We start from the raw sequence: 26,613 nt of genomic DNA on the forward strand, positions 1-26,613 counted from the left end.
TATTTCATGTACTGTATTTTTTATTTTGAAAAACATTTAATGCGTTAGTTTTTTTGTCACTTTATCTGGCCAAGTGAGAGAGCCCAAACCTTTGCTATTTTTGCATTTAAAGCTATAATCTGAGATTCTTGGCGTCCCCTACTGCTGTAATTCAGCATTGCAACAAAGCGGTTTTATTATTGGATGACTATTTTATGCTACAGAAACGCAAAATAATATTTTTCGTGAGCAACTACGCTTTGCCCATTGCTCGGCAAAGTGTCTCATTTCTGTGCCGTCATTTTTGGTGCGCCGCCAACTGGGCCAGTACAGGAAATGAATCGGGCATTCACTAAATAGAGAAAAATATACTGTTGAAGAATACAGCAAGATGTTTGAGGAGCTGAAAGGCTTAATCAGCATTTTGTCATCTTCTCTAGTATTGGTTTGGGTGAATATATATATATATATATTTTTTTTTTATTTAAAAAAATTGTGGATTGCGGTTTTAATCTCAAGAGGCAGGTGTACCTAATGGTGTGTCCCACAGTCGTTGTATTGTATTACTGCTGCTTATTGACAGAGACAAAAGTCACAACTTTATAATAATTAGTGATAAGGCATTGCTGTGTAACATTATATGACATATTTTTTTTTCTCCCTTCAGATTATTGATCCATTCGTGGAAATTGAGATTATCGGTCTACCTGTTGACTGCTGCAAGGAGCAAACACGCGTTGTTGATGACAATGGTGAGGAAAAAAACAACCCACTATTGACACACAGACAGACAGGATGTGTGTGCAGCACTGGTGGGATCAAAGAGTCAGATAAACTAATTAAAGGCTGAAGGGTAGCAGAACGGGGGGCGTTGATGGTGTCGTCGCCCCATCATGTCTGTCTAGATTAAGATAGCCAATGGGGGTACAGGGAAAAAACTATTAAAAGCTTTTATTTGACATGTTGTGTTTACTGGGGTACATTCTATGAAAAGCTGAATATTGGCATAGGCACTAAATCATTGAGAACATAGAATCTGCTGACACGGCGACATAGCATCCCTCCATCAGCAGAACAGAACCGAACAGCCCACCCAGGGGGAAAAGGTTGACAAGTCCCGCTTTTCAGAGGCAGCGTGAAAGGTGGCTAGTTACTATTCTGCATTAGGGCCAGGTGAGACAGTTCCCTACCATATCCAGCAGACAGCTGTGTTTGTCCTTTTTCTTTCCAATGTTTTATTTTATATTTAAAACTTTGGTGATTAACTTTTCAAATAATAAAAAAGTAAATTAAATAAAGTGATAGCTCAACCTACTCGTCACCTGACTGACAGAAGTTCATTGTTTTGTCATTTTATATGCACGTTTGTAAATTTAAAACTAGAGCAGTTCACACAGTCACATAGGCATAAATAGTTTAGCTTACCTTAAGGTTTCTAAAGCGAATTTTTATATACATCCCAGGAACGCTTGATATTGGTTTATGAAGTGACTCTCTCTAGGTTTCAACCCGGTTTGGGAGGAGACGCTGTCCTTCACGCTGCACATGGCCGAAGTGGCTCTAGTGCGCTTCCTGGTGTGGGATCACGACCCGATCGGACGAGACTTCATCGGCCAACGGACGGTGGCCTTCAGCAGCCTCATGCCTGGTTTGTGCGCACCATCCCCGATCGCCCCCGGTCTCATCGCGGCTCTAATATAGAACACAATTTGGCAGACACGACACGCTGTCACATTTTACCGAATGTTTCTTCTTATGTCTTTGACAGCGTCATGGCCGTAGGCTGCAGTTTTCTGTCAAGTCCGCTTTGACTCTCTCTTTTAAAAATCTCTCGCCAGGTTACAGACACGTCTACCTAGAAGGCCTGACCGAGGCGTCCATCTTTGTGCACGTGTCGGTGCATGACGTCTACGGCAAAGTGAGTGTCCCGCAGCCTGTTGACTGGAGTGTGAATGGCTTGACGCGTGTGGGAATATATATTAGAAGAGAGCCCGAGGAAATGAACTTTTCTCAATTCTCTGCTTATCCGCCTTGATCCTTTTGTCTTTCTAGTGGAGTCCTCTAGTCCTGAATCCCAGCTTTACCATAATGCACTTTCTAGGATCCAACAAGGTATCCGGATGCCTTCGTGAAAGCTCTTTGTGGTGCTGCATGAACTGTAGGAAAATGCATGAATGCAAAAAGAAAAGTTATTTATATTTGTGTGTGACCCAAAACACCCATGTCTCATAAGCCTCTTTCACACAGATGCCACAAAATTGCCACATCAGACCTGTTAAAAAATATTCCCGCATATTCTGCAAGCGGATAATAAGATGCATGACGAAGTATAAAATATTTGTCGGCTCTTCCCGATGAAAGACAAAAACACCCACACTTTTATTGCTGTAATTAATAGCCCCCTGCTTTGAAAACATTTTTGAGTGGTCTGCACCTCCAAAATGTTGCGGTACAACCCCTCCCCGCCCAACCCCCCCACTTTTGCGCAGTATGCTTCGCCTCTAAATGTCGGTCTTTCAACACCGCATCCCCCAACAACCCAAAGTCAACAATATTTTTTCAACAATCTGAACATGTTACAGTACAACCAAGGCCGGTTCTAGGAATACATACTTGAGGGGCAGGCAGAAACATTACACGGGCATCATGTGACAGCATATTTTAGGTGTTAAACTTCACATTCTCGTCCCGGTATTGCGGGATGCGAGCAAAATATTATTTATTTATTTATTCATTTATTAACGTTGTACTGTAATGTGAGCATGCTTGCATAACCCACACAATGGCTTGTTCCATGTTTTGCTGTGGTATCTAAAGACACAAGTGCTCATATAGGCAACACTTATAAAGCCATGTAAAGACTGCTGCATAAGAAAACATTCCCACACCACTTGGGCTCACTGTGTTTCTTTTTTTTAGGGAAATCAGCTTCGAGGCATCCGGGGTTTGTTCAACCGCTCTTCCAAGTCTTCCGTTGATACGACCTCGGCAGGCCTTCGAAAGCGCTCCATCAGCGACCACCTGCTGCGTCGCACGGCAAGCGCCCCGGTGAAGGGCCGCAAGAAAACCAAGATGGCGCTGTCCGAGTCGGCGGCCTCCATGTCGGAGCACAAGAATGGTGCGGGTGTCGAGGTCGTCTGGGAGGGCGTGTCCGGGACGGAGGCAGACGTGGAAAAGCGGGCCAAAGCACGGCCTCCCCTCACCCACAGACCCACCTCTATGCCTTTAGACAGGCTTCTGCAGGGACAGCTGACCCTGTGCTCCGCAGACAAGGAGCATGACTTGGGTGCCAATGCGGTCATTGGTGGGTATCAACTTTCTCTTTTAACAGTTTATTTTTTTATTTAATTTAAATTTGTTTTTTGCCAAATCAGCATTCAAGTTTATAATTATACTAATTTATAATTAAACTAAACAAACCATTCTACTGTTTAACATTCAGGGTTAGTCAGGATTAGTCTCTAAGAGACGACGGTGGAACCTCCAAAGTTAAACTTAGTGAGCATCTAAAGGTGTCCTTTTCTTTTTTCTTTGGCTTTGGTGTGTGTGCGTGTGTGTGTGTGTGTGTGTGTGTGTGTTTATACCACCAGCGATGGGTAGGAGCCAAAATGTGCTTCTAGACATAGAATTGAAAATGGAACTTAATGCGACATAGCAAAGCGTGACATCCATCTCTGTCCTGGCTACTCAGTACAATATGACTAAAGCGACAATCACTTTGTGCTCACTTCCATGTACGCTAAGCTTCATGTGGAATTTTATTTTAGTTCAGTATTTAAGTCTTATCTCTAGTATTTAGTCTTATCGTATAGTGGTTAACTTATTTCTTTTTTATATATACTTGGAGTTTAAAATAGATTTGACTTTGGCCTTTGGAATTAATGAAGGCTATCTGAAGACAGTGGCATGTTCTCCCCGTGCCTGCGTGGGTTTTATCTGGTTTTACTCCGGTTTCCTCCCACATCCCAAAACCATGCGTGGTAGGTTAATTGAAGACTCTAAATTTCCCATAGGTGTGAATGTGAGTGCGAATGGTTGTTTGTTTATATGTGCCCTGTGATTGGCTGGCAACCAGTTCAGGGTGTTCTCCGCCTCCTACCCAATGATAGCTGGGATAGGCTCCAGCACTCACGTGACTCTTGTGAGGATAAGCGGCTCAGAAAATGGATGGATGGATGGATGGATATATGAAGGCAACCAATTTACTGTATAATATATATTTTTTCTTATATACATGATTTGTCATTAAAAATGATTTAGAATAAATTAAAAAAAACAGATCGGAGGCTGAGCCACTCCTGGACTTTGGAGGTTCTACTGCACTTTAAACTGCCTCATATGAGTTAAAGCAAAATTTGGACTTCTTCATCTAACCTATGTGCAGTAAACCATGTGAACTGACAGACTACAGCGTGCTCTCCACGATGCCTTAACATACCTTTTCTGTCCCATCTTCATTTGTTGTGCTTCTTGATAGTAGAGAAGTGACTAGGATGTTCCTGCAGGTAAATCAGAGTTATACGCCGCTTGTCTGAAGGTTGCATCATTGAAATGATATGCCAGTATTGCGTCCTCCCAGTGTATTCTATTTTGTCCCTTTTCCTCTGGATGGTCCCTACACGGCTCAACACGGCTCTCAACAACAAGTTAGTATCAGGTCCGCTTTCCAGTACAGTGGACTCCCACCCTTGATGGGGGATAGTGACTGAGCCAGGACGTGTTTTGTGCATTTCAGTGAATAATTGACGCCCAAAAGTGTTATTATTTGTGATAGTGATAAAAGTTATACTTGCCTATATTAATAGTTTAGACACACAAATATACCACAAACTATGATCACAAAACACTTTAATAGCATTTCATGCACTTACAAACATCTTTAAGCATTGTAATGCTCTTAAAAATGCAGTGCTGTGCAGTATAGGAAACAATTTAAATCTCTTGCCGGTGTCTGCTTTGCTTGCTACGGCTCCCATGCTCCGCATCTGTACTTCCAGTGTGTGTTACAAAAATAAGAGCATCAAAAAACTAACTTCCTCCTCAGCCTCTGCACCCAGCTAGCCGTTAACTCGCTATTTAGCCTGTTGATAGCAACAATACCTCGACAAGATGGATTATATAAGCGTTAACAACGGGTGGTGGGCGGATATCTTATTCAGATGTTGGATAATATTGCTGAACGGTGAATGGCTAAGGTAAAGTGTTGACGTTTTTTATCAAGCAAATTAGTTCAGCACTGTTTGTTCAAGCTGGCTTTACATCCTACTGTGTAAGCCATATATGTCAAACTCAGGCCTGGGGGCCAAATTTGGCCCACAATGTAATCATAATTGGCCCGCAAGACCATATCAAATGTGTATTAGAGCTGACCTGCAAGTATATGGCACATGCGACACTAATATTCCAAATCCTAGAATGCTTTGCTCGTGTGTTGGCCCATCAGTCTAGACCGGCGAGTGCCCCTTCCCTTTCTGTTGCAGTCGCAACCAGTCTCCTCGAGCAAATTTACACTTCCCCTTCCCAAAAATGGCCAAACGAAAGATGGAAAACAATTAACTTCCAAGACAGGTGGGTGGCAGATTGTCTGTTCACTAAAGTAAAAGACAGACCTGTTTGTCGTGTGCGGAGCAATGTGGCTGTAACAAACAATATAACATAATTGAATTTTTTTTTTTTTTTAATGGTACCCTTTATCAACTCCTCGGCAGGAACTGTTAATAGTTTGCAGTTTGGCTTTTTTATTGAAGGACATTCTTATTTTTTTGGGTTGTTTTGTTGTTGGCCTTTGAAAAAAGATTTACATCCAAAAGAAAGGTAGTTGGAGACAGATAAATAGAAGATGGAGAGACAGAAGAATTGATGTTATCTATTTAAATACAAAACAACAAACAGATACCACTGATGTCTTTTATCGCAAATTTAATTTCTCGTGTTTATAATATTAAAGTTTGTTTATTCCAAATTCAGTGTTTAAGCAAAATTTAAGTTTGTTGTCATATGATAAACTTTTACGCTACATTTCTGCAGAGAAGGGAAACATGCACATTGCAGTGTTTTTTCATTAAATATTGAGTTTGGCCCGCGACGTTGTCCCAATTTTTTATTTTGGCCCACCGTGAATTTGAGTTTGACACCCTTGGTGTAAGCAAATGCTACATGACTTCAGAGATAAACATGACACTATACCTGACGCAATGGGACAGTTTAAAAACTGTAACTTCAAAATTGGTCTCCCAAAGTACATACATACTGTAAACAGTATTTTTGCCACGTGGTATTTTTACCACGTCATAAAAAAAAAAATCGCGAGTAGGCTGGGTTTTCTGCTGATGAAGGGGGGTTACGTTCTGAAATAAAAATCAGCGTAAGGGTGAATTCATGATTGCTAAAGTGGGAATGTGCGGGGATCGACTGTACGTGGTCAGCCAGGGTTCTGAGTGTACCAAGCTGATACCATGTGGGTGACGGAAGGCACTGGTGGTCACACATGCCCTGTTTCTGTGTCTTAGCTCTTGACACTACCCTCCCCTTTGCTGCATCAGTCTGTTTTCTTGCTCTCCACAGTCTCCTCCAATAAAATTTCTCCCTACCTTTGTCAACAGCCACAGGAGAACGTTGCTATCCTTCATTGTTGTTTGTTAGCGTATCTCATTCTGACTGATGCGTTCAATGCGATTTGCTTTTCACAGTTTCCTGTGGTACTATTTTGAAGTGCAAAACAAACCAGCCCAAACCAAAATAAGGTGAGCCATGCCGAGACGGTTCTGTCCAGCGGAAAAGGGGCAATTGAAAGTGATATGAGAACTATATCGCTGTGCCATTTGTTCCCATTTTATCAATCCCATCTGATCATCTCTTTTCCCGATATGGTGTTTGAAAACATGGACTCCAAAGCCTCATTCTGCAGCTTCTCCTTTACAGTCGTACTTGGTGATCCATTTGTCTGTGGTTTACGTTGTATTGGCTGGACTGTTAATTGTTTTCGTTGCTATTGTTGGATGGCATGATGTCCTGCATTTAACAGACTCATTTTCTGTGTTTATACAGTATTTGCTTATGGTCGACAATCTGTGTCCACAGGAACTTACCCCTTTGACAGACCCAGGTCTTCCTCTGTGGATCTTCACACCAAATCATCAGCTTCTATTAAAAAAAATGTCCAATTCCCATCTAAGATGAACCACAGGTGGAAAAAAGATCTCAAAAAACCACAGGAGGCATCTTATCTTGTTGTTGGTGATAACATTAGAAATGAGGACGACTATGTCAATTATCAAGCAGGTAACAATCGAGTCACCCAATCTAAGATCCACTCTGCACTTTCCACCAACAACCAGTGCAGATTAGATAAACCGGAAATTTCTTCAACCAGCATGGCTTTCACAGTCGCACCTTCCGTGTCCTCATCCTCCTCTTCGTCTGCCCATTTGTCTGTGGCTCCTCTTTCCCCAGTCAACATGGACCATGACGTGAAGAGTCCCAGCTCGCTGCATGACAGCACCATCTCCAGACTCATTGACGCCATGTCCTTAGGCAACGAGCAAGACACGCGAGGCTCCATATCAGCTCTGATTGGTCAATTTGAAAGCACTGCTGACCAAAACGAGTTCAACTCCTCTCGTGATCGGGCCCTTTCTCCTCTTAGAGAACATCAAGATGTCAGGCTCACTCCAACAATGTCAGCCGACCAGAAAGCTCCTCAAATTGCCACTCCAGGAACAACCCTTTCACCATGCACGATTCCTCAGGCAGACTCAACCGGCCCTGCCCTCCTCTCCAGTCCAGAAACCGCTGACCTTGAGGAGGTCTACACCATTCTAGATGAGGAGATGCTGTCACCCCCTGTGTCACTGTACAACCTGAAGAATCAGTCAGTCAATGTTCAGACAAATACACTGGACAGCATACCGTCAAGTATCTTGGCTTCTTCTCCACTAAAAGTGGCTCAATGTTTAAGAAGCCCGGGCAATGTGTGTTGGGAAAATATTTCCACAAATGGAGGGAGGATTGAAGATCCAGAGGAGGTAGAGGAGAGTGTGTACGAGGAAGTGTTTGATCCACCAGCACCTATAACAGAACAACAGAGGAGTTCTACTCAAAGATATACACTTTCACCTGTGAATAAGTCTTTCCAGTCATCCCATGACCATGTCTGCAATGCTTTTGCAGAGGTGGAGGTGAATGTTGATGAGGATCCAACAGAGATGAGGTTGACCACACCAAGACATTCATGGAAGATCCTCAGTAGTCTGACGAAACAGAACGCTATTTACCAAAATGAGTCCAAATACTCCCACCAAAGACACCCTCTGCCATATTGTGAGCCTCAGCAGTACCCAACAATTTCATCGTGTCCTTCCCCGTATAGTAAACCTAGTTCAGTATCAGTAAACTATCAGCAATTGAATCACCAATTCAGCATCCAATCTTCTCCAACGCATAGACCCATAGACTCTAAGGTTTCCAGACCAAGACCACTAAGCCATAACGGCTACCCGAGTCCTCAAAGCAATACTTTTCATCATAATAGAGACTTCGCGCAACAGAGAGGCTTCAACAGAAGCCTGACCCCAAACTGTTTTCACCAAGGAAGACAAGGCAGCCAGGCCCCCAACAGTTTTTACCAAGTAAGACAAGGATATAGAGTCACAGAGCAGGAAAGATGCTTGCAAAATGGGTTCTCCTCTTCAGAAAATCTCCCAGTTCACTCTGCGCATTCGCCAAATAGCTGTAGAGGTAGAGGCCTTTATTCTCCTTCTTCTGATTTGGATACAGTGTACAGCCACGTCAACTATGATGGCATTACATCCCTATCAAAGTCTCCACCGCCTTCAGTGTCACAGCCATGTTGTCAAAGTCAAGACCAAGCGTTCACTCCAAAGCATTCGTGGAACCAAAAGGTAACTTTGTCCCAGGTACAGTCCAACACCAAAGCTCCAAAGATTTCAACTTTACGATCTTTATCAACTGGTCCCCAGTCGAATACTGTCGATTTGACCGGCAACACTCCATGTAAGTCCAAGTCTCTGGGAGATTTGACATCTGAAGACATATCATGTAACTTTCAGAGTAAATACCACATCATTAGTCGCAGTTTCATCACTCCACAAATGAGGAAACAAAAGAGGATGGGAACCATGGGGTTAGGAACTTTCCAGTCCCAATCTCGTGACCCGCTGACAGAACAGTTGCGCAAACTGGTCAGTCTGGAGGTTGAGGATAGTGAAAGAGAAATGTCCAAGTCTCCTCAGTGCGATCAGGAAGTGAAAACCCCACAGACAACAAGCACAGAACCCTCCACTTCCCTGGATATCGACGACTCCCCTCCACTACTCACCCGTCGCTTATCCTCCCGTAGCCAAAGCCGAGTGCGCCACATCAACAGCCGCGCCCGCGAAAGACAACAAGAGGCCCTGAAACCGCGCTCGGGTGGCACGGTCAATGGCACCACCAGCACCATAGGCGGGGTGGTTTTGAGGAATAAACCAGCCTCACAGAATTCACCTGTGAACAGACACTCTACTGGCTCTTATATTGCAGGCTACTTAGGCCGGCTGGAAGACAGGGGACTTCCTGAGGGAGCTTGCACATCATCACAGTACGGAAACAGCGATCAACATGCAGATCACTACTGTACCGATGACTCTCTTCCTCCTTCAAATTCTTCCCACTTTTCATCAGAGCCAGAGGTCTACTTCCTTCTCAGACTTTAGCTTTGACAGTAAAATGAGATAAAGGCCTGATTGTGACTATACTGGTTGATCAAGGAATTATAAACTTTGTTTTATCTGCAGACCAGAAGGTTTGCCCTGAAGCTGGACATACACTGTACCATTTTACTAGTGTTGTGTTTACATTCCAACTCACTCTCTAGGAGTTAATCGCCTGCGACAGAAAAAGAGAAAGCTGGCAATTGATGTGCTAACACTGGACCTGGACTTCCCACACAGCTGCTGTTCCACTCAAGTCCCGTAGGTGTCAGTAGCACATGGATGGAAAAGGGCTCAGGAGTTTGGAAAAGATAGTCATAACTCTGCTCCACCTGTGCGAGAACATTGTCGCAGCCGACCATATTCATAATTTGATTGTCGCATGACCGTTTGGTATCTGTCAGTCGGTCCTTGTTTTCCCGTGTATGCTGTACGTGGAACGAAAAGGCTTTAAATCGGTCTCAATTATAAAAGTGAGTCAATGGAAATTCACTTTTGCTAAGCCATACATTGGAAAGGCGGACTGGCCAATCACAACGGAGAACAGAGATCTGACATTTTCTTGGTGATGTTCCAAAGGAATCCAGTGATACATTTTATGACTTAAGTGTTAGATATAATTGGGCTCTTTTATCAGATAAATATGGTTAAATAATGTAAGAGAGCTTGAAGGAAACATTTTTTATGCGGCTGTCATTTGAGATCTACCGTCACGCTTTTATCTGCTCCAAGGTAACCAATTTATGTTTATTCCTACGAACTCATGCTACAAACTTGAGGGTTTGTCACTATCCACACTAGAAAGCATAAAGAGCTATGCTAACAAGGTTAGCTACGGGCTCCTGATTGCAATGTTTACGTAGGACCTTTGCCTTTTAAATGATTGTAATAGTAAATAGAGAGATGGCCAGTTTTAAAGGAACACAGTTATTATTGTTGTAAAGTGTCTCAATGCTCTAGGGTCTGTAATGATAAGATTAAATCCCAAGGGATTCAATGATAATTGTATGACTTCAGTTTTGGATATATGTCTGCTCTTTTAAAAGGTAATTAAGGTTAAATGATGTCAGAGAGGTTGAAGGTGAAATGTGTTTTTTTTAACCCAGATAAAGTTAAAAGGCTGACTGCTTAGTCATAGTCCCTCAAAATAAGCAGGCACTCATTTGCTCTGAGGTAAGCAATGTACTTTTATTATTTGTAAAATACTGCTATAAATGTGAGGGCATGTTAATATCTGTGGCGATAGCAAGCTTCACCAGCTGCGCTAACAAGGCTAGCTACGGACTCCTAGTTGCAACATTTGTTTAGGCCTATTTTTAGCCTTTCAAATGATTTAAATTTTTTTAAAAACCTGCGCGCTTTACAAGACCTGTATTGTTTCGCAATGGTTTTCCTGTTTTGTTTATAGTTAATGTTTGTTCTGCAAGTTTTACATGTTAGCTTCCGTATTGATTTGTTTTGCACAATGTCTCGTGAAATCTGCAAACGACAGATGAATGCAGGCTCTGGATAAAGCGCTGCGATTGTCTGCATAGTTGAATCGGGTCAAAAAACAAAAAGGTAAGCAATATTCTTGTAATATCCGTACAATAATGGTATGCTGTTGTTAGCACGTTAACCAAAAGGCTAACGTTACGCTACTCCCAATTCATCTTGATTTGTTTTGTATTATTTCCTTGTATCATTTTGATATGGTGTATGTCACCTTAGAAGGCAAAGGTGAATTTGCACGGTGTATGCCCAGCTAAACACTCCAAATGACACCATACAAACAACATTGTTACAGCATGAAATTCATGTATGAACTGTCAGCAGTTGTACTAGTTAAAAGTTGTTCTAGTCTGGCGGTGTATTGTCGATATTCTGCTTCATGTCCAAATAAGACAGACGTGTTATCATTGTCCCTGTGATGTCAAAACTGTGACTTTGAAGCAAAAAAAAAAAAAAAAGAAAAAAGACTGGATTATGAAGCAGAATGTGTTTCTTTGTATTACTGGAATGTTTTGTTTTTAAATAATAAGTGAAGGTCATCACCATGAAAGTCTTCTCGTTCACCCAAGTATTTTCTTTTAAGTGTAAATAATTCCGCTGTTGTCTTGGATCCTTGGATGGTATTTTTATTCTGACTGTACACTGAACGTATGTTTGTGCATGTTACCCACATGTGAACATGTCGAGCATGACTATGCACCCGTTTATACAAAAGTTGTTGCAGCTCCGGACAACTTTTGCAGAGAATGAACAGTTGCAATTGAAGATGAAGGCTCACACCGGGTGCCATCTAGTGTATCAACTTCTTTGCTTCTGGACTTGTTGCCGTCTATGGTCTGCAAACAAAAAAATATTTGGAACTTAAAGGCTTTTATTTTTTTAATTGCTTTGAATACAGAATACAAACTCTTGTCTATTCTGGTGATTTTTATTTTGTACAACTTGTAACAGAATGCAAATAAGTGTACAGCGGTGAGGCTGAGGGAGGGAGCGTAGCAAAGTTGTAATTTTATTATTTGTATTGTTCCAGAGAAGACCATCTCTTTTCTTTGTATTGTTGCTCATTTGACAACTGTGAGCATTTTCCTACCAATGCAATACAAATAATGAAGTATTTGATTTCCACTGATCATGTGTTTTGTTGTCTCTTCTCTTCAAAAATATTCAATACATTTTGGAATTTCGTTTAAAATTGTAAAAAAAAAAGTTTCATTCAATAATATATGAATGGACTATGGGCACAGATCTGCACTAAGGCTGAATGATCCTAAAGGGCCCACTGAAAAATTGTGATGTCATGCCCTACACAATTTAAAGTGTGTGTTCACTGCCACACACAGCAAGCTTTTTAGGGACGGGGGGGGGGGGGGGACACACACTTGGCCCCGATGCAAGCGGACCGTAACGGTGAAAATAAAGCTGGAGTATTTTTTGGATTTGCGTCAATTTTCAATCAGTTAAATTAGGGACATTCTTTTTGAGGTATTTACGTAATTAAATTATTATATGTACTTATCGTGAATTCATTAAAATTAAATGTATTTTAAATACGTTTAATAATTTGGTTATTTTATTGTATTCATTAAAAGTTTTAGATTAGTTCTGTGAGAGAATTTAAGATCAGTTCATTAGATTATGTGTACATTTGAATTTGATAATGCTGATAATAATTTATGAATAATAATTGTCTTCATTGATTTTTTTTGTAGATATCCATTATTATAATACACTACAAGTATTATTAAAGACACAATATTCAATTTATTGATTATTTTCAGAAGTGTAGTAATTATTGAATTCAATAATTTATTATACTGTTTATGTGACTGATTTATTAAGGTTAAGGATAGATATGCATTATTTAATATATGTATTTATGATTGAATTTAATAATGTATTCATTACTCTCTTCTTGTCATTTACTTGAAATTAGATTGAAATTTTATCAAATTTTATTTCATAGCACAGGATCCACCACTCTTCACTTTGCAGAGCTAACAAAGCTTTTAAAAGTGTTCAGGCAATGGTCACAAAATTCTCCATTGTTTACTAATACAGTGCATTACTTTTAGGACACTATGCCAATAAAGTTTTGGGATTTAAAGGTCTCATTCATGTTCCCAGGCCTCAGATTTACTCCATAATAAATATGCAACCAGTAGTAAACAGCCCCAATAAGGACCATCATACACAATGAGGTGTAATTGCTCATGAAATGGCTGTAATGGAGCTGACAAATGGCACACCTGTTGCTCTGTGCAAGCAATTCCCCGGTTAAGATGCCACACCTTGTTATTATTATTGTTTATGGAGCGAAAACCCGAATGCACACGGCATCTGGCCTGCGGAATTACCTTTCTGGCCACTTTGAAAGTAAGAACTACTCTACTACGCTTCCTATTCAGCGCTGAGTAATAGCTTCCCATTAACCTGCGGTTGATGTGATCCATCCACTAAAAGCACGTTAAGATTTTCTGGAGACAATAAATTGGGAGTTAAGGACTTATTAAGTAGTGATTAAATTAAATAGTAGTCGGGAGGGGAAATGGGGAGGGAGGGGGGGCGCCGGGGTGATGGGGGGTGGGGGGGAATACACATAAAAGACCCAACAAACCCCTATTAAAATTAAAAAGCCACAAAAAACTAGTAAAGCATCAATCATTTAAAAATGTAATTTAGAAATCAATTAACAATTTTTTACAAATACATCTGAAATAACAAAAGAATACCAATATAAAACATTAAATTAAAGTTAATATTTATAAACCTAATACAAAAGAATACAAAGAATGCAATCAAATAATTGAAAACATTTTTGAGAGTAGAATTTAAAAAATCTCAATCCTAAAAAATAAAATAAATTAATAATAAATCGTTTAAAAACATTTTTAAAAGGTTTCTAATTATATCCTTATGAAAAGCACATTAAAATCAATTCCAAATGAATTAATAAATTCAAAAGTACATTGAAAAATCTACTAAATTTACTAAATGAAAATACATTTAAAGGAAATATATTTTAAAAATGGATTCATTAGTGTCAACTAAAATCCAAGTGAAATCTAATGAAATCAAAATAATTAGTAAATGGGCTTTCACTTGTATAGCGATTTTCTACCTTCAAGGTACTCAGATGGTTTTAAGACTGTCTCCTCCATCACCTCCTGATGACACAGCATCACCTCCTGATGACACAGCATCAGGAGCAACTTCAATATTTTGCTCACGGATATTTGGACGTCGTCACAGGGACCGAGGATTGAACTCACAACCTTTTGGGTTGGCCCCAAATACAAAGAATACAATCAAATGATTTAAATAAACATGAAATAATAGATAATAACTGCAGTCATAAATCATAGCTCAAATGAAAGGGGTGGCCATCCGAAGCGCCAACATTTGAACGCTACCTCCGGAGTTTGAACCCCGTTCGTCGCCCTGACGACGACTTCTTGAAAGGATTCTGAGAAAAAGAGTTCGGTCACCAAAGTCAACAACACCCCACTCGTCGTTGCCCGAGAGACACTCCGACATTCCAAAAAGAGGTTCATTGAAGACTCTAAATTCTCTCCAGCTCACCCTTGACCCCCATTTGGGCAATCCAAAATGGACGGATGGACTGAAGAGGAGGTTTCACTCGATCAACATGTGACGTTATTCAGCATACTGCGCATGTGTGTGGCGCTCTCTAGTGGCTTTAGGTCGTATGTACTTTCAAAAGGTCAACGGTCTCTGAAACACGAATGATGCTTTCCAGCTGTTGCAGCACTTAAACAAAGTGCGAGTCAGCACACCCCACGGGGACGAGTTACACTTCCAAGGGGCCGACATCCCGGCCAAGTACGACCTCGTCAATTGGCAGACGACCCCCGAGGGCTTTCCTGAAACTGGCTGTGATTGGCCACGTGGACGGCCTTGACCTGTACCTTAATGAGACGGCTATCCGGTGGACCACGGGATCCAATCGGGTCGGCGATATCAAGTGACCAACCTCTTTCTCGTGCTTCGATTTGGTCGTTAAGAGCGATTGCCTACGCTGCCATGTTAACAAAAATGGAATTTCTTTCTTTCTTGGATTCTCGGTGCCTACTTCAGTGTGCAGTGAGAGTTGCCCTCCTGGTGCCAATGTATAAATAATAATATTACAGTATTATTGAATTTGGCCTCAATAAATGGACCTTTGACTCACTGAAAAAAATGAATTGTGGCCCTTCAAGATTTGTGTTTGAGTACCCCTGCTATAGACCCTTTTTAAAATAAATGTTTTCATTGGGCCTGGGGGACACACAAATGTTTTTGCGCCGCGTATTCCATCTAACAGCAAGTGAATGCACAAATATAATAGGACCAGAAATATGAATCCTGATCCAACCCAGCTAACCTTAAACCTAAACCCAACCCTAATCCTAAAATAATTTCAGCTGTATAATGAATCATGAATTAGTTGTTGCTGTTGGAAAGTACATTTAAATTTGAAAAGCTCATCGGGTACACATTTTCCTGATATGTAGCCATCCTAATTGGTTTGTGCGCCATCTTTTATTTGTCTGACATGATAGGTCTGGTCACAAAAGTTGCCATCTTGGTACGTTCATGTCTTTTTTTTTCAGGTTCGAACTGAGCTTCCCGCGCCTTGTGTCTCTCAAACTCTGTTCCCTGTGCTCGCTGGTGTTCATCGGCCGCCCGTCCGCGTGATCATGTCGCTTCCAGCAGGCCGCCTTCAGCATCAGTTTTGAGCTTTGCCTGTCCTGCCTCCTCATCAAGACTGTGGTGGTCATGGCGGCCTTCCGCTCGGGTCGTTCTAGAAACTTAATGAAGTGATTCGGTCCTTGTCAGCAGAGGGTATAACTTCAATGAGGCCAAGCTGATCACTTTCAGCATGCTCGTCTTCTGCACCGTGTGGGTGGCCTTCACGCCTGCTTACGTGCACTGTCACCTTGGAGATCTTTGCCATCCTGGCCTCCAGCTATGGCTTGCTCATTTGTATTTTTGCCGAAAAATATTTCATCATTGTTCTGAGGCCAGAGAAAAACACCAAGAAACACTTGATGGCCAGGTAGTCTTTCTGTTGACTTTAACATTGTATTATCATCTAAATCCTTGTTAGAACTCTTCCTGTTTATTAAGTTTTTGTAGTTGTGTGGCAAGATATGGCCTCTTAAATCTTAAACACCAAATGATAACCACTAGATGGCAACATCAGACCAGTCAAGTTGTGCTTTTCCTCCTCATTTGACTTCACATGCTGTCAAACTTGAAATTTCCCAACTAGTAGTGTGTACGTGTGTGTGGGCGACATAAAATGATGTTGAATTGAAATTTTTCAATAAATGACTGCTTAAAAATCTGTTAATTTGAGATTGTTTCGTGAGAAAGTGGAGAACGTGATATGATGAAAGTGACAAAAATGCTATTCCTTTAATAAGAAAAAATAGCACCATTTTAAACTACAATACAAATATAGAACATTTCACACTGCTGATAACATTCATATAAAATCTTCAAATGATCTTTGTAAACACAACATAAAATACAATCCAATACAATTACTATTTTAGTCTTGGTATTAGATGCCTGCAGAATACTGTATTATACACTCCCTGGCCACAACGTTAGATGCACATGCTAATGTTACCAATATTGTATCCAAAATTACGACTGCAGTGATGTAGAACTGCACCGTCTCATCCTGAAAATTGTTTGTAATATGTTTGTAATTTACAGTAGCTACTATAGATGAATTATTGTATCGGATGCTTTTCTTGCACACATCAGCGTCTGGGTTTTGGGGGCAGAGGTCCAAGCAGGGTTGCAACGCTGTCTTTGGCTTGCATGCCACCTGTGAGACAGTCCCTCCGGCACGTCCTGGGTCTGCCTGCCCCGAGCCATCCAAACTAGATGCCCAAACTACCTCAACCTGTTCTTCCAGTGACTCTACTTTGAGTCCATCCTGGATAACGGAGACCCTGGTCTGACCTCTAAGAGTGAACTTCGCCACACGATAAAGAAAAATTATTTTAGCCGCAACCTTTTCCTTTTCTTCACTAGTGAAGCTCCTACGTATATGCCGTGTAGGTATGTAGGCTCATAAGTGCGGGTGGGATCATAGATTGACTGCTAAATTTATAGCTGAGCCAAAAGGCCAAGCGTGCAAGTGATCCCATTATTCCCGATCTTGAGGACTCAGTCCACCCTTTTAAGAATGAGAACCACAACCTCCGATTTGGAGGTGCTGATTCTCATTGCAGTAGTTTCAGACTCAGCTGCGAACTGGAGCAAACGTTGAAACTATGCTTGGACTGCACTCACAAATTCAGAACCAACTTTCAGAAAATGAACAAAGCCATTGGCAAAGCCATCGGCAGCCTTGACTAATATCAACTCGGACCAAGTTTAACTTGCTAACAGTAATGCAAACCAAGCACCTGCTCAGTTTCTATAGGGGACGAATGGCCTTTGGTCGTGACTCTTGGAACTAGTAGTTAAGGAACCCTGAGCAGAATCTCAAGATGAAGACGGTTGAATGCTCCACAAAGCTCATATAGACCGGATGTGTTCCCATGAATCCCACTGAGAACCGTAGACCTGTGACGGAATGCAATGGGGCCATTGCACCTCCTGGATGTGAGGTTCGACAAAAGGCCGGACTCTTTTCTCCAGTACCAACAAACCGACTTTCCCAGGAGGAGTCTATTCCCCCCTGATTTTGAACACCACCCCAGTCTACTATCTTTGACTGCAATAAGACGCTACTTTGAACTTTTGAGGTTTTTCAGACAGTTGGCCAGAACCTCTTCTAGGCTAAATGCTAATTGCGGTACAACGTACTGGAGTTTCTGCTGAACATTGCTTAGCCTGTTGGTACCTGTCATCTGTTTCGGGAGTTTCACAAATGGGCCAAGACTACAGGGGAACACCAGACCGGAGAGTTTTGTTAGTGTTTTCAATTAATCCACACGTTGTTAGGTTGGGAGAAGAAGAGCTAGGGGGAAGCTATAGGACTCCCCCTACCTCTACTACCAACTCTACCATTTGGTTTAGGGGTTTCAGCTTCAGCAACGGAGGCGTTGGATTACGGCCATTTTGGAGACTCGGGCAAATATTTCCATTTATACATACAGTATGGCTTGGCCAGGTCTGTCCAACATCCTCATCTGATCTAACTGACCACACGGTCATATTGTAACAAACTAAAAGTTTTCCCAATTTTCTATAACGCGTATCTTGTTCAGGGTCTTGGGCAGTGGGAGCCTATCCCAGCCGACAACACCCTGGACTGGTTGCCAGTCCATAACAGGGCACTGTTATGGACTGTATTGTGTACTGTATTGTTAAAACAGAAAATCTTTTACACTCACAGTCACCGAGTGGGAAAAACGTCCTACATGGGAGTCAGTCAAGTGCATCACTACACCATCAGTGAATACTGATTGTTCAGAAACCCTTCTTTTTTCATTATTACTTCAAATCTATCTACAGTATTTTCTCGTGTGATGAAACTAGAGTGGTTGAATGAAGGCTAACTGATCTCACTTTAGAAACCAACAATGGCGACACAGACTGGCCTCATCTCAGCAAGTGGACCCTTGAGCGGGTTGTCTCTGCGGCCTTGTTGCTTTGCTTTTGAAAAACACCGATGCCTGCCTTTAATGACTGTTTTTGGCCAGTCGACCACAGCCTGTATCTTGGCTGGATTGGGTCTTAGCTGGCCCGCCTCCACGATGAAACCCAGAAATTGAACGGAACGGGCATGAAATTCACACTTCTCTGCTTTGGCGTACAGACGGTTTTCAACAAGTCTCTGCAAGACTAGTCGAACATGCTGCTGGTGTTCTTTGAGATCTCTGGAAAAAATGAGAATGTCATCCAAGTAAACAAAACAGAATCGACCAAACATATCGTGCAGTACGTCATTGATCAAGTTTTGGAACAGAGCGGGGGCATTCGTAAGACCGAACGGCATCACCCTATATTCAAACTGACCAAGGGGAGTATTGAAGGCAGTCTTCCACTCATCACCCTTTCTGATTCTCACTAAGTGATAGGCATTACGCAAGTCCAGCTTAGTGAAGATGCTAGCAGAATGCAACGGCTTGAATGCAGAGTCCAACAGCGGCAGCGGGTACCTATTCTTGATAGTAATATCATTTAGGCCCCTGTAATCGACACAGGGATGAAGCGTCTTGTCCTTCTTATCCATTAAAAATAATTCTGCTCCTACTGGGGATTTCGAAGGTCGAATGAGCCCCACGGCTCGTGAAGACGAAATATAGTCCGTAAGAGCTTCCTGTTCAGGTTTGGACACCTGGTATAGTTTAGCGTTTGGCAATGGCGCACCCGGAATTTAATTAATTTCACAGTCATAAGGACGATGCGGTGGTAGGGATTGGGCTCGATCTTTACTAAAGACCTGCTTGAGATTGTGGTACTCTATTGGTACAGTCTCTTTGCCGAAGTGTTTCCTCACGTACCAATTGAGTGTCTTAAATAAAAGCTAAATTAGTTGGCACAGTGAAGTGAGTTTCATTTACAATTTGGAGATATAATGAGGGGGACAAACTGGATCCAAATAAAATATTTAGCAGCTTCTAAATTATTTATTCATTGTAGTTCAGGTAATTAAAAATATAACAGATACATATTATAACATTCAGGTGTGTTGTCAGAAAATGCAATTCTCTTCTAACAGTGCTTATGCGACTTTTCAGTGGCTCGGCCCATGATGGCTTTCTTTGTGTTTCTCTCTGGTCTCAGCAGGATTATGTAACATTTGGGTCCAAATAGCGCCACCAAGAGGCCAAAACTGGAGGCCAAGATGGCAAAGACCTCCACCGCGTCTGCATACTTACCGGGAGAGTTGATGTAAGCCGGGACGAATGCGACCCATACTGCACAAAAGATCAACATACTAAAGGTAATCATTTTGGCCTCGTTGAAGTTGTCGGGCAGATTCCTTACCATGAATGCCAGCAGAAAGCTGAGGATAGCCAGTATAGCAATATAGCCCAGCAGTACTGCAAAACTCACAGTGGACCCAACCACACACTCATACACAATCTTATCTTTGTGGTATTCAATGTTTTTATGAGGACTTGGTGAGGCAGAGACGATCCAAGCAGTGCAGACAATGGCCTGAATGCAAGTCAGTGCCAGAATTGTGCCTCTCTGCTTCATGGCACCAAACCATTTGAGACTGGCTCCCCCTCCTGGTTTGGAGGCACTGAAGACAGCCAGAACCACCATGGTTTTAACCAGGATGCAGGACACACAAAGCACAAAACTGATGCCAAATGCCACGTGCCTCATCTGGCAAGTCCACAATCTCGGATGGCCGATGAAGAGCAGTGAACAGAGGAAGCACAGTTTGAGCGATATCAATAGCAGGAAACTGAGTTGGGAATTGTTGGCCCGTACAATGGGTGTGCTGCGATGGTAGATGAAAATCCCCAGAACAACAGCACAGATTAACGTGCCCAGTAAAGAGAAGCTTGTCAAGCAGATACCAAGGGGGTCATGGTAAGAGAGGAACTCTGTTATCTTTGGAACACAACGGTCACGCTGAGGACTGGACCAGAAATCCTCTGGACAACTGGAGCACTCCATGGAGTCTGCAGAAACAGTAGAAGTGATTGCAAACATTTGAGGATAGTTTTGGCCTTCTGGAAGGTAATTCCATGATGACCTTGGGGGATCTGTACAAGAGAGTTTGCATCAATATAGGCTGTATATAAAGCTATGCGGCCGTCCGAATAGTCAGTCAAAGCCATCAGTGCTTTGGTCAACTCTAATAAACCATATTACTATAAGCAGTAAGTATTTACAGTTGCTATCCCCCCCATGCGTAGGGTCTCGTTATTTTTTTTTTTTAACATGTTATAAATCGGGATGTGTTTACCACGCTTATGTAGGACGAAACCTAAAAACAATGACCCACTTGTCGTGTTGCTGATCTTGCCCTCAGAACAAAGGATGCAGTCAAAGCAACACTCAGGTTGTCTTTTCTTTCTGGCCATGCGAGAACCTGGAGGACAACTCTCACTGCACACAGACTGAGGAGGCTGCACATGAAGAAAACAATCTATTGAACATGATCATAATATTGCTATACATCATAACACATTTGGAATTGACCTTTTTGGATCCAAAGCTCCAGATGATTTTGTTATCATCAAGTGTGAGCTCTTCGCCTTTGAATGCTGACTCCTTAACTTCACCGACGTGCTGAACTTTGGTTTGCCCGTCAGGCAGCCATTGCCAGTTTATGACATCATATATCTGTACTGCATCACCACTGTCATCAAACGACACTTGGTCACCAAAAGAGGTGGTAAAGTTGACCTTTTGCAAATAATGCAGAAGCTGCGAATGACAGTTAAAAAAAACAAATAGATTGAATTAGACATACAAAATGTACAAATAATGACATTCAAAATATGTGAGTGAGTTTTTTATCTAAATATGATTGCTATCATAAATGTATGAAGGAATGGTAGGGTAAAAAAAATTGAGAATAAACTCATATGAGAGTAACGTCAACATTTTGGGGGAAGAAGTGATAGGTAAAGATAAGATAAAAGGTCATAACTTTATGAGAAGAAAGTCATCATATTACAGAAAAAGGAATACAACTGTAATATTACATGAGAAAAGTTAACAATTTTACCCAAAATAAATTCACAATAGTTTCAGAAAAATGTCATTTGATTTGAAGTCAGAATATTACAAAAAATGAATTGTAAAAACAAACAAAACAAAAAAATCTGATTTTTCAATTTATTCTTAAATTAATAACATTTCCAGAGTAAAGTTTATGTTACATTTTCATGCAAACTCATAATATGATAATTGTACTGGGATAAAATACTGATATTACAAGAAAAAAAGTCTGCATTTTGCAAGAATAAATTCATAATATTTTTTTCTGATGGATTTTCTGAGAATTAAGTCATAATGCCGCAATAGCAAAATAAATTCACAGACATTAAGTATATTTCAGAAGAAGAATTATTATTACAGGAAGGAAGTTGTACTTTTAGACAAAATAGTCAGATTTTGTTTCAATAATTCATTTAGAATATTTTCAGGAGTGAGTTCAGAATATTAACAGAATCAAGCCATCCCAAATACAACTTTTACTCCAGTAACTTGACAACTTTTTTTGTCATCACATTCTGAAGGTTAGTAATATTACGCCTCAATTTTACAATTTTCATTCTTCGCAGGACTGTATGCATGAAGTACCTGTAATGTGTCCTACAAAATAATTGAATTAGGCACCGGGTTTACCAACATGTTAAATTCATACCTCTCTGACAAAATGTAGTCTCTTTATAAAGCTAGAAATACCGCTCCTCTAATAGATTGTGCGGGCTTACCTCAGTCTATAATTTTCTATACCTGCCATGGCTCCAGTCCCTGCAAAGTGACACAGCTGTGGCCGCGGAAAGGCCCCCTCCCGGGCACACAATGCAGCAGGTCATGGAGGGCATGAGCCAAAGCGTAGACCGCCTTGTAAATATTATACTCAGGTCTGAGGTTCGAAACATCCAAAAAATCTGTCTCGACACTCGCCAAGTCTTCACGGCCCGTGCATGTCTCTCCGCCCGCCTCCAACCAGCCCGCTGGAGGTGCAAACCGACAATGAAATATGTGTTCCCAGAATTGGTTCACCTGGAAAGAAGAACAGTAGTCTTTTGAACAGTAGTAGCCTCTTCAATTGAAGGTGCGGTTCGAGTTTAAAGGCTCACCAGGCTGTATTCGCTTTTGTCATGTTCGTCAGGACGTATTTGTGAGAGGAAGTCGCGCAGTCCCAGTATTTCTCCTCTGCGGATGGCGATGCCCAGCGTGCCCCCCAGATAGTACATGAAACGGGATGTATGCAATACCGTGGCTGCTGTCCAGGCTTCGCTGGCGATCCACTGCAGGCCCGTCACGTTCTGCTTCATGACCTTTGGGGTGCAAATAATCCGAATGCTAGAATTTATGTTGAAGAGAGCAGTCAAATTGTTTGTTAGTTCCCAAGCTACATCCAAGTACCTGGAGGATGAGTTCAGACCTCTTTATTTTAAATGGACCATGAATTAAAGCGATGTCTGATTACTAAATCAGCAGGTTCATCAGAAAGGAGCGTTAGGGCCACATTGAAGACAAAATATAAATACATTCTATGGCAATATTATGAGAATAAAGTCGAAATAGTCATAATATAATCTAATCTAACCATCCATCCATCCATCCATTTTCTGAGCCGCTTCTCTTCACTAGGGTCGCGGGCGTGCTGGAGCCTATCCCAGCTGTCATCGGGCAGGAGGCGGGGTACACCCTGAACTGGTTGCCAGCCAATCGCAGGGCACATACAAACAAACAACCATTCGCACTCACATTCACACCTACGGGCAATTTAGAGTCTTCAATAAACCTACCATGCATGTTTTTGGGATGTGGGAGGAAACCGGAGTACCTGGAGAAAACCCACGCAGGCACAGGGAGAATATGCAAACTCCACACGGGCGGGGCCGGGGATTGAACCCCAGTCCTCAGAACTGTGAGGCTGACGCTCTAACCAGTCGGCCACCGTGCCGGCTAATATAATTTTTTTATTCATTTTTAATTTTTTAACAAGTTGTAATTGTAATTTTACGATAGAATTTTTTTTTTTGTGTGAATTAAATTGTAATTTTACCAGAATAAACTGTCATAACTTCACATGAATAAGTATGTAATATTACAAGAAAAAAAACTTCTACACGGATAAAGTTGTAACACCACAAGAAAAAGTCATTATTTTACAAGAATGAAATTATTATTTTATGAAAACAAAACTTCGACCAGAATAAAGTAGCTTTAGAATTGTGATAATGAAATTCTTATTCACAAGAATAAAGTTGTTTTATTTGTTTTTGAGTTTGTTTTTCTTTCATCTTTTATGTGAGATTTTTATGTACAGTATGTACATCACTTTGTCAAAGCTGTGAGTGCGTTTTAATGTGGTCTAAAAATAAAGCTGAGTTGAGAAATATTTAAAGAATATTACGATAATAAGACCTAGTACATGTTCAATGTCATAAATCTACTGTAAAACACTAAAGCCACAGTAATACAAATCAGTATTGTTTTTACAGCAATAAAGTGGTAGTATTACAATATTTTAAAAATATGTATTAATATTAAATTATTATCTAACTTATTTAACACAAAAAAGAAACTGATGACAATGTAGTCAAACTTATCCAATAGCATGTTGAAGTAAGGTATTGGACATTTACCTACACAATCTAATGAGATCCAATAGAAGAGCTGTGTCAAACATTCTACCTTTATAAAAAGATAATAATGCTCAGTTTTCGAGTATGTATCAATTAAGTTTGGTATTGATTTGGCAATGTATTAATGATTGTGGTTGTTGTTGTTGTTGTTGTTTTCTGCAGTAAGAATAAAACTAAGTCGGAAATGGAAAATTACAGAAAATAAGTCATCATCTCATTCACACAGACTTGATAAATGAATGATAAATTTCTCTATTATATCTTGATTCCAACCTCTTCCATCAGATGGAGCATGTGGCTTTCGTGCGCAAACACCATGACGACGCGGGCTGTCGATGTCCTCATTATGTCCACAATCCTCTGGAGCTCCGGCGGGTCGTTGTCCCACGGTAGGACCTCCAGGTAGGCCAAGCAACCGCTGCCAGACTCGGCCAGCTCGTGCTGGAAGGCCCGGGCCACGCCGACTCCGTAGTCATCGGCCGTGACCAGCAGGCCGGTCCAAGTCCAGCGGAAGTGTTTGAGGATCTGAATCAAAGCTCGAACCTGAACAGAGAGATCAAAAGATATTGTAGACTCACAAGACACTTCTTTAGGTATACCTGCATGAATCAGACACAATACGACACAATTCAAAGAAAACTGGAGACTGCGATTTTTGTTGAAAATGTGAACGCTGAAGCTGAACTGAAATGCTGCGGAATTCATTCCGTTTTTGACATGTAGAATATGAGACTTGAAGTTGGAATGGTTTGATTCAGAACATTTTGAAGTGTGAATATCCATCCATCCATCCATTTTCTGAGCCGCTTCTCCTCACTAGGGTCGCGGGCGCGCTGGAGCCTATCCCAGCTATCATCGGGCAGGAGGCGGGGTACACCCCGAACTGGTTGCCAGCCAATCGCAGGGCACATACAAACAAACAACCATTTGCACTCACATTCACACCTCCAATTCATGCTTGTTTTTGGGATGTGGGAGGAAACCGGAGTGCCCGGAGAAAACCCACGCAGGCACGGGGAGAACACGCAAACTCCACACAGTCGGGGCCGGGGATTGAACCCCGCTCCTCAGAACTGTGAGGCTGACGCTCTAACCAGTCGTGCACCGTGCCACGAAGTGTGAATATTATTCTAATATTCCAATATTATAATTGTAATACTGCACTGCATTATACAGTGAGATTTTCCTTATATTTTGAACCCTCTCCTTACCAAAACATTAAAACCACTTCTTAGTATCACATGGGGCATTTGTACACTACTAATAACACCTCATTCAATCAAAAGTGAACATTATCTTTGAAAACAGCCCGATTTGTTTTGATACAGCTCCCGTGACTATACGCTACTTGACTGATCCATAAATGTTGCTTCAACCTGAAAGTCGTCATTCGGGATGGTTCTGAAGAAGGATGGGAACAGTTTCCGATTGCTTAAACAGGAACACGTGGAAAAATAACTCACCTGTAGATAGAAACCAACACAATACACATAAAGTAGCTCGTTTAAAGTCTGCATTTAAAGAGTGATTAAAGAAGAACCTCACAATGGGCATCCTGTATAAACCCAGCACCACGGACGTGGCGATGGAGAATGTCGAATAGGAATCGCCCACAATCCCAAGCACCGGAGGGGTTCCCACACAGTCGTCCTGCGACACAAACTGTTCCTCTTGCCCGCTGACCAGCGAAAACCCTCCGCTGAACCCGACCACCAGTTCGCCGCAGTTATCGTAAAGTCGGTAACCCAGAGTGAGGCCTGGCAGCAACTCCTTGTTTCTGTTGATCTCGTCCACGGCGAAGGCCATGGTCATGAGGTGCCTGAAGCCTAAGGTGTCAAAGCTGACACACGCACACAAAAAGTCAACAAAGAAGACAGTGGAATTGGTAGTACAGGTCTGCATATTGCAGTACGTACCCCTGGCACCTGGGCTGGCGTGGTTCCGAAGTGAACGTCTGCTCAGGGAACACAGATTTGAAATGGACCTCAAAGAGCCCGCCCAAAACCACATCGCCGGGCTGGTGCACCTCATTCACCTGGAAATGCCTCCGTAGCTTGCATGAAGTGGAATTAGAAGATGAGCTCAAAGAGGACAAGGAGAAATGAGTCAAGAGCAGACACGAGAAGAAATGTTTGTCAAGGAACAGCCCCATGATGCCTGGTCTCATT

General features: G+C 41.6%; 2 protein-coding genes, 1 long non-coding RNA gene and 1 pseudogene across 6 annotated transcripts in view; 2 read left to right on the forward strand and 2 right to left on the reverse strand.

The window, feature by feature from the left end:
* plch1 (phospholipase C, eta 1) overlaps positions 1–12,309 on the forward strand; it is an 83,386-nt gene extending 71,077 nt beyond the window's left edge. For 2 of the 3 annotated variants that reach the window (XM_061780947.1, XM_061780945.1), the window contains 6 exons: positions 647–731; positions 1,481–1,627; positions 1,818–1,897; positions 2,032–2,091; positions 2,899–3,283; positions 7,060–12,309. In XM_061780947.1, the coding sequence (XP_061636931.1) occupies positions 647–731; positions 1,481–1,627; positions 1,818–1,897; positions 2,032–2,091; positions 2,899–3,283; positions 7,060–9,692 (3,390 nt within the window). In that variant the 3' untranslated portion in view covers positions 9,693–12,309. The remainder of the gene's footprint in view (positions 1–646; positions 732–1,480; positions 1,628–1,817; positions 1,898–2,031; positions 2,092–2,898; positions 3,284–7,059) is intronic. The other variant, XM_061780946.1, reaches the window with a different exon arrangement.
* LOC133481815 (uncharacterized) lies at positions 11,794–14,993 on the reverse strand. Of its 2 annotated transcripts, XR_009789620.1 has the most exons (3): positions 14,591–14,988; positions 14,299–14,452; positions 11,794–12,016 (listed from the first exon to the last, which is right to left on the reverse strand). It is a non-coding gene; the product is annotated as an uncharacterized LOC133481815 (long non-coding RNA). The 2 variants fall into 2 exon arrangements; XR_009789619.1 differs by having other exon boundaries at positions 14,299–14,993.
* A 4-nt stretch (positions 14,994–14,997) lies between these two features.
* LOC133482377 (vomeronasal type-2 receptor 26-like) lies at positions 14,998–16,240 on the forward strand (annotated as a pseudogene).
* Positions 16,241–19,862: 3,622 nt separating this feature from the next.
* Positions 19,863–26,612, reverse strand: LOC133482378 (extracellular calcium-sensing receptor-like). The gene is made up of 9 exons (XM_061782442.1): positions 26,362–26,612; positions 25,991–26,285; positions 25,822–25,908; positions 24,719–24,988; positions 22,928–23,128; positions 22,578–22,850; positions 21,312–21,539; positions 21,115–21,238; positions 19,863–20,788 (listed from the first exon to the last, which is right to left on the reverse strand). Exons 1-9 carry the CDS (start codon positions 26,610–26,612, stop codon positions 19,863–19,865), a joined length of 2,655 nt encoding a protein of 884 aa, XP_061638426.1.
* Position 26,613: the final 1 nt, after the last annotated feature.

This window comes from Phyllopteryx taeniolatus, chromosome 8 (assembly GCF_024500385.1).
Source record: "Phyllopteryx taeniolatus isolate TA_2022b chromosome 8, UOR_Ptae_1.2, whole genome shotgun sequence".
Classification (NCBI taxonomy): domain Eukaryota; kingdom Metazoa; phylum Chordata; class Actinopteri; order Syngnathiformes; family Syngnathidae; genus Phyllopteryx; species Phyllopteryx taeniolatus.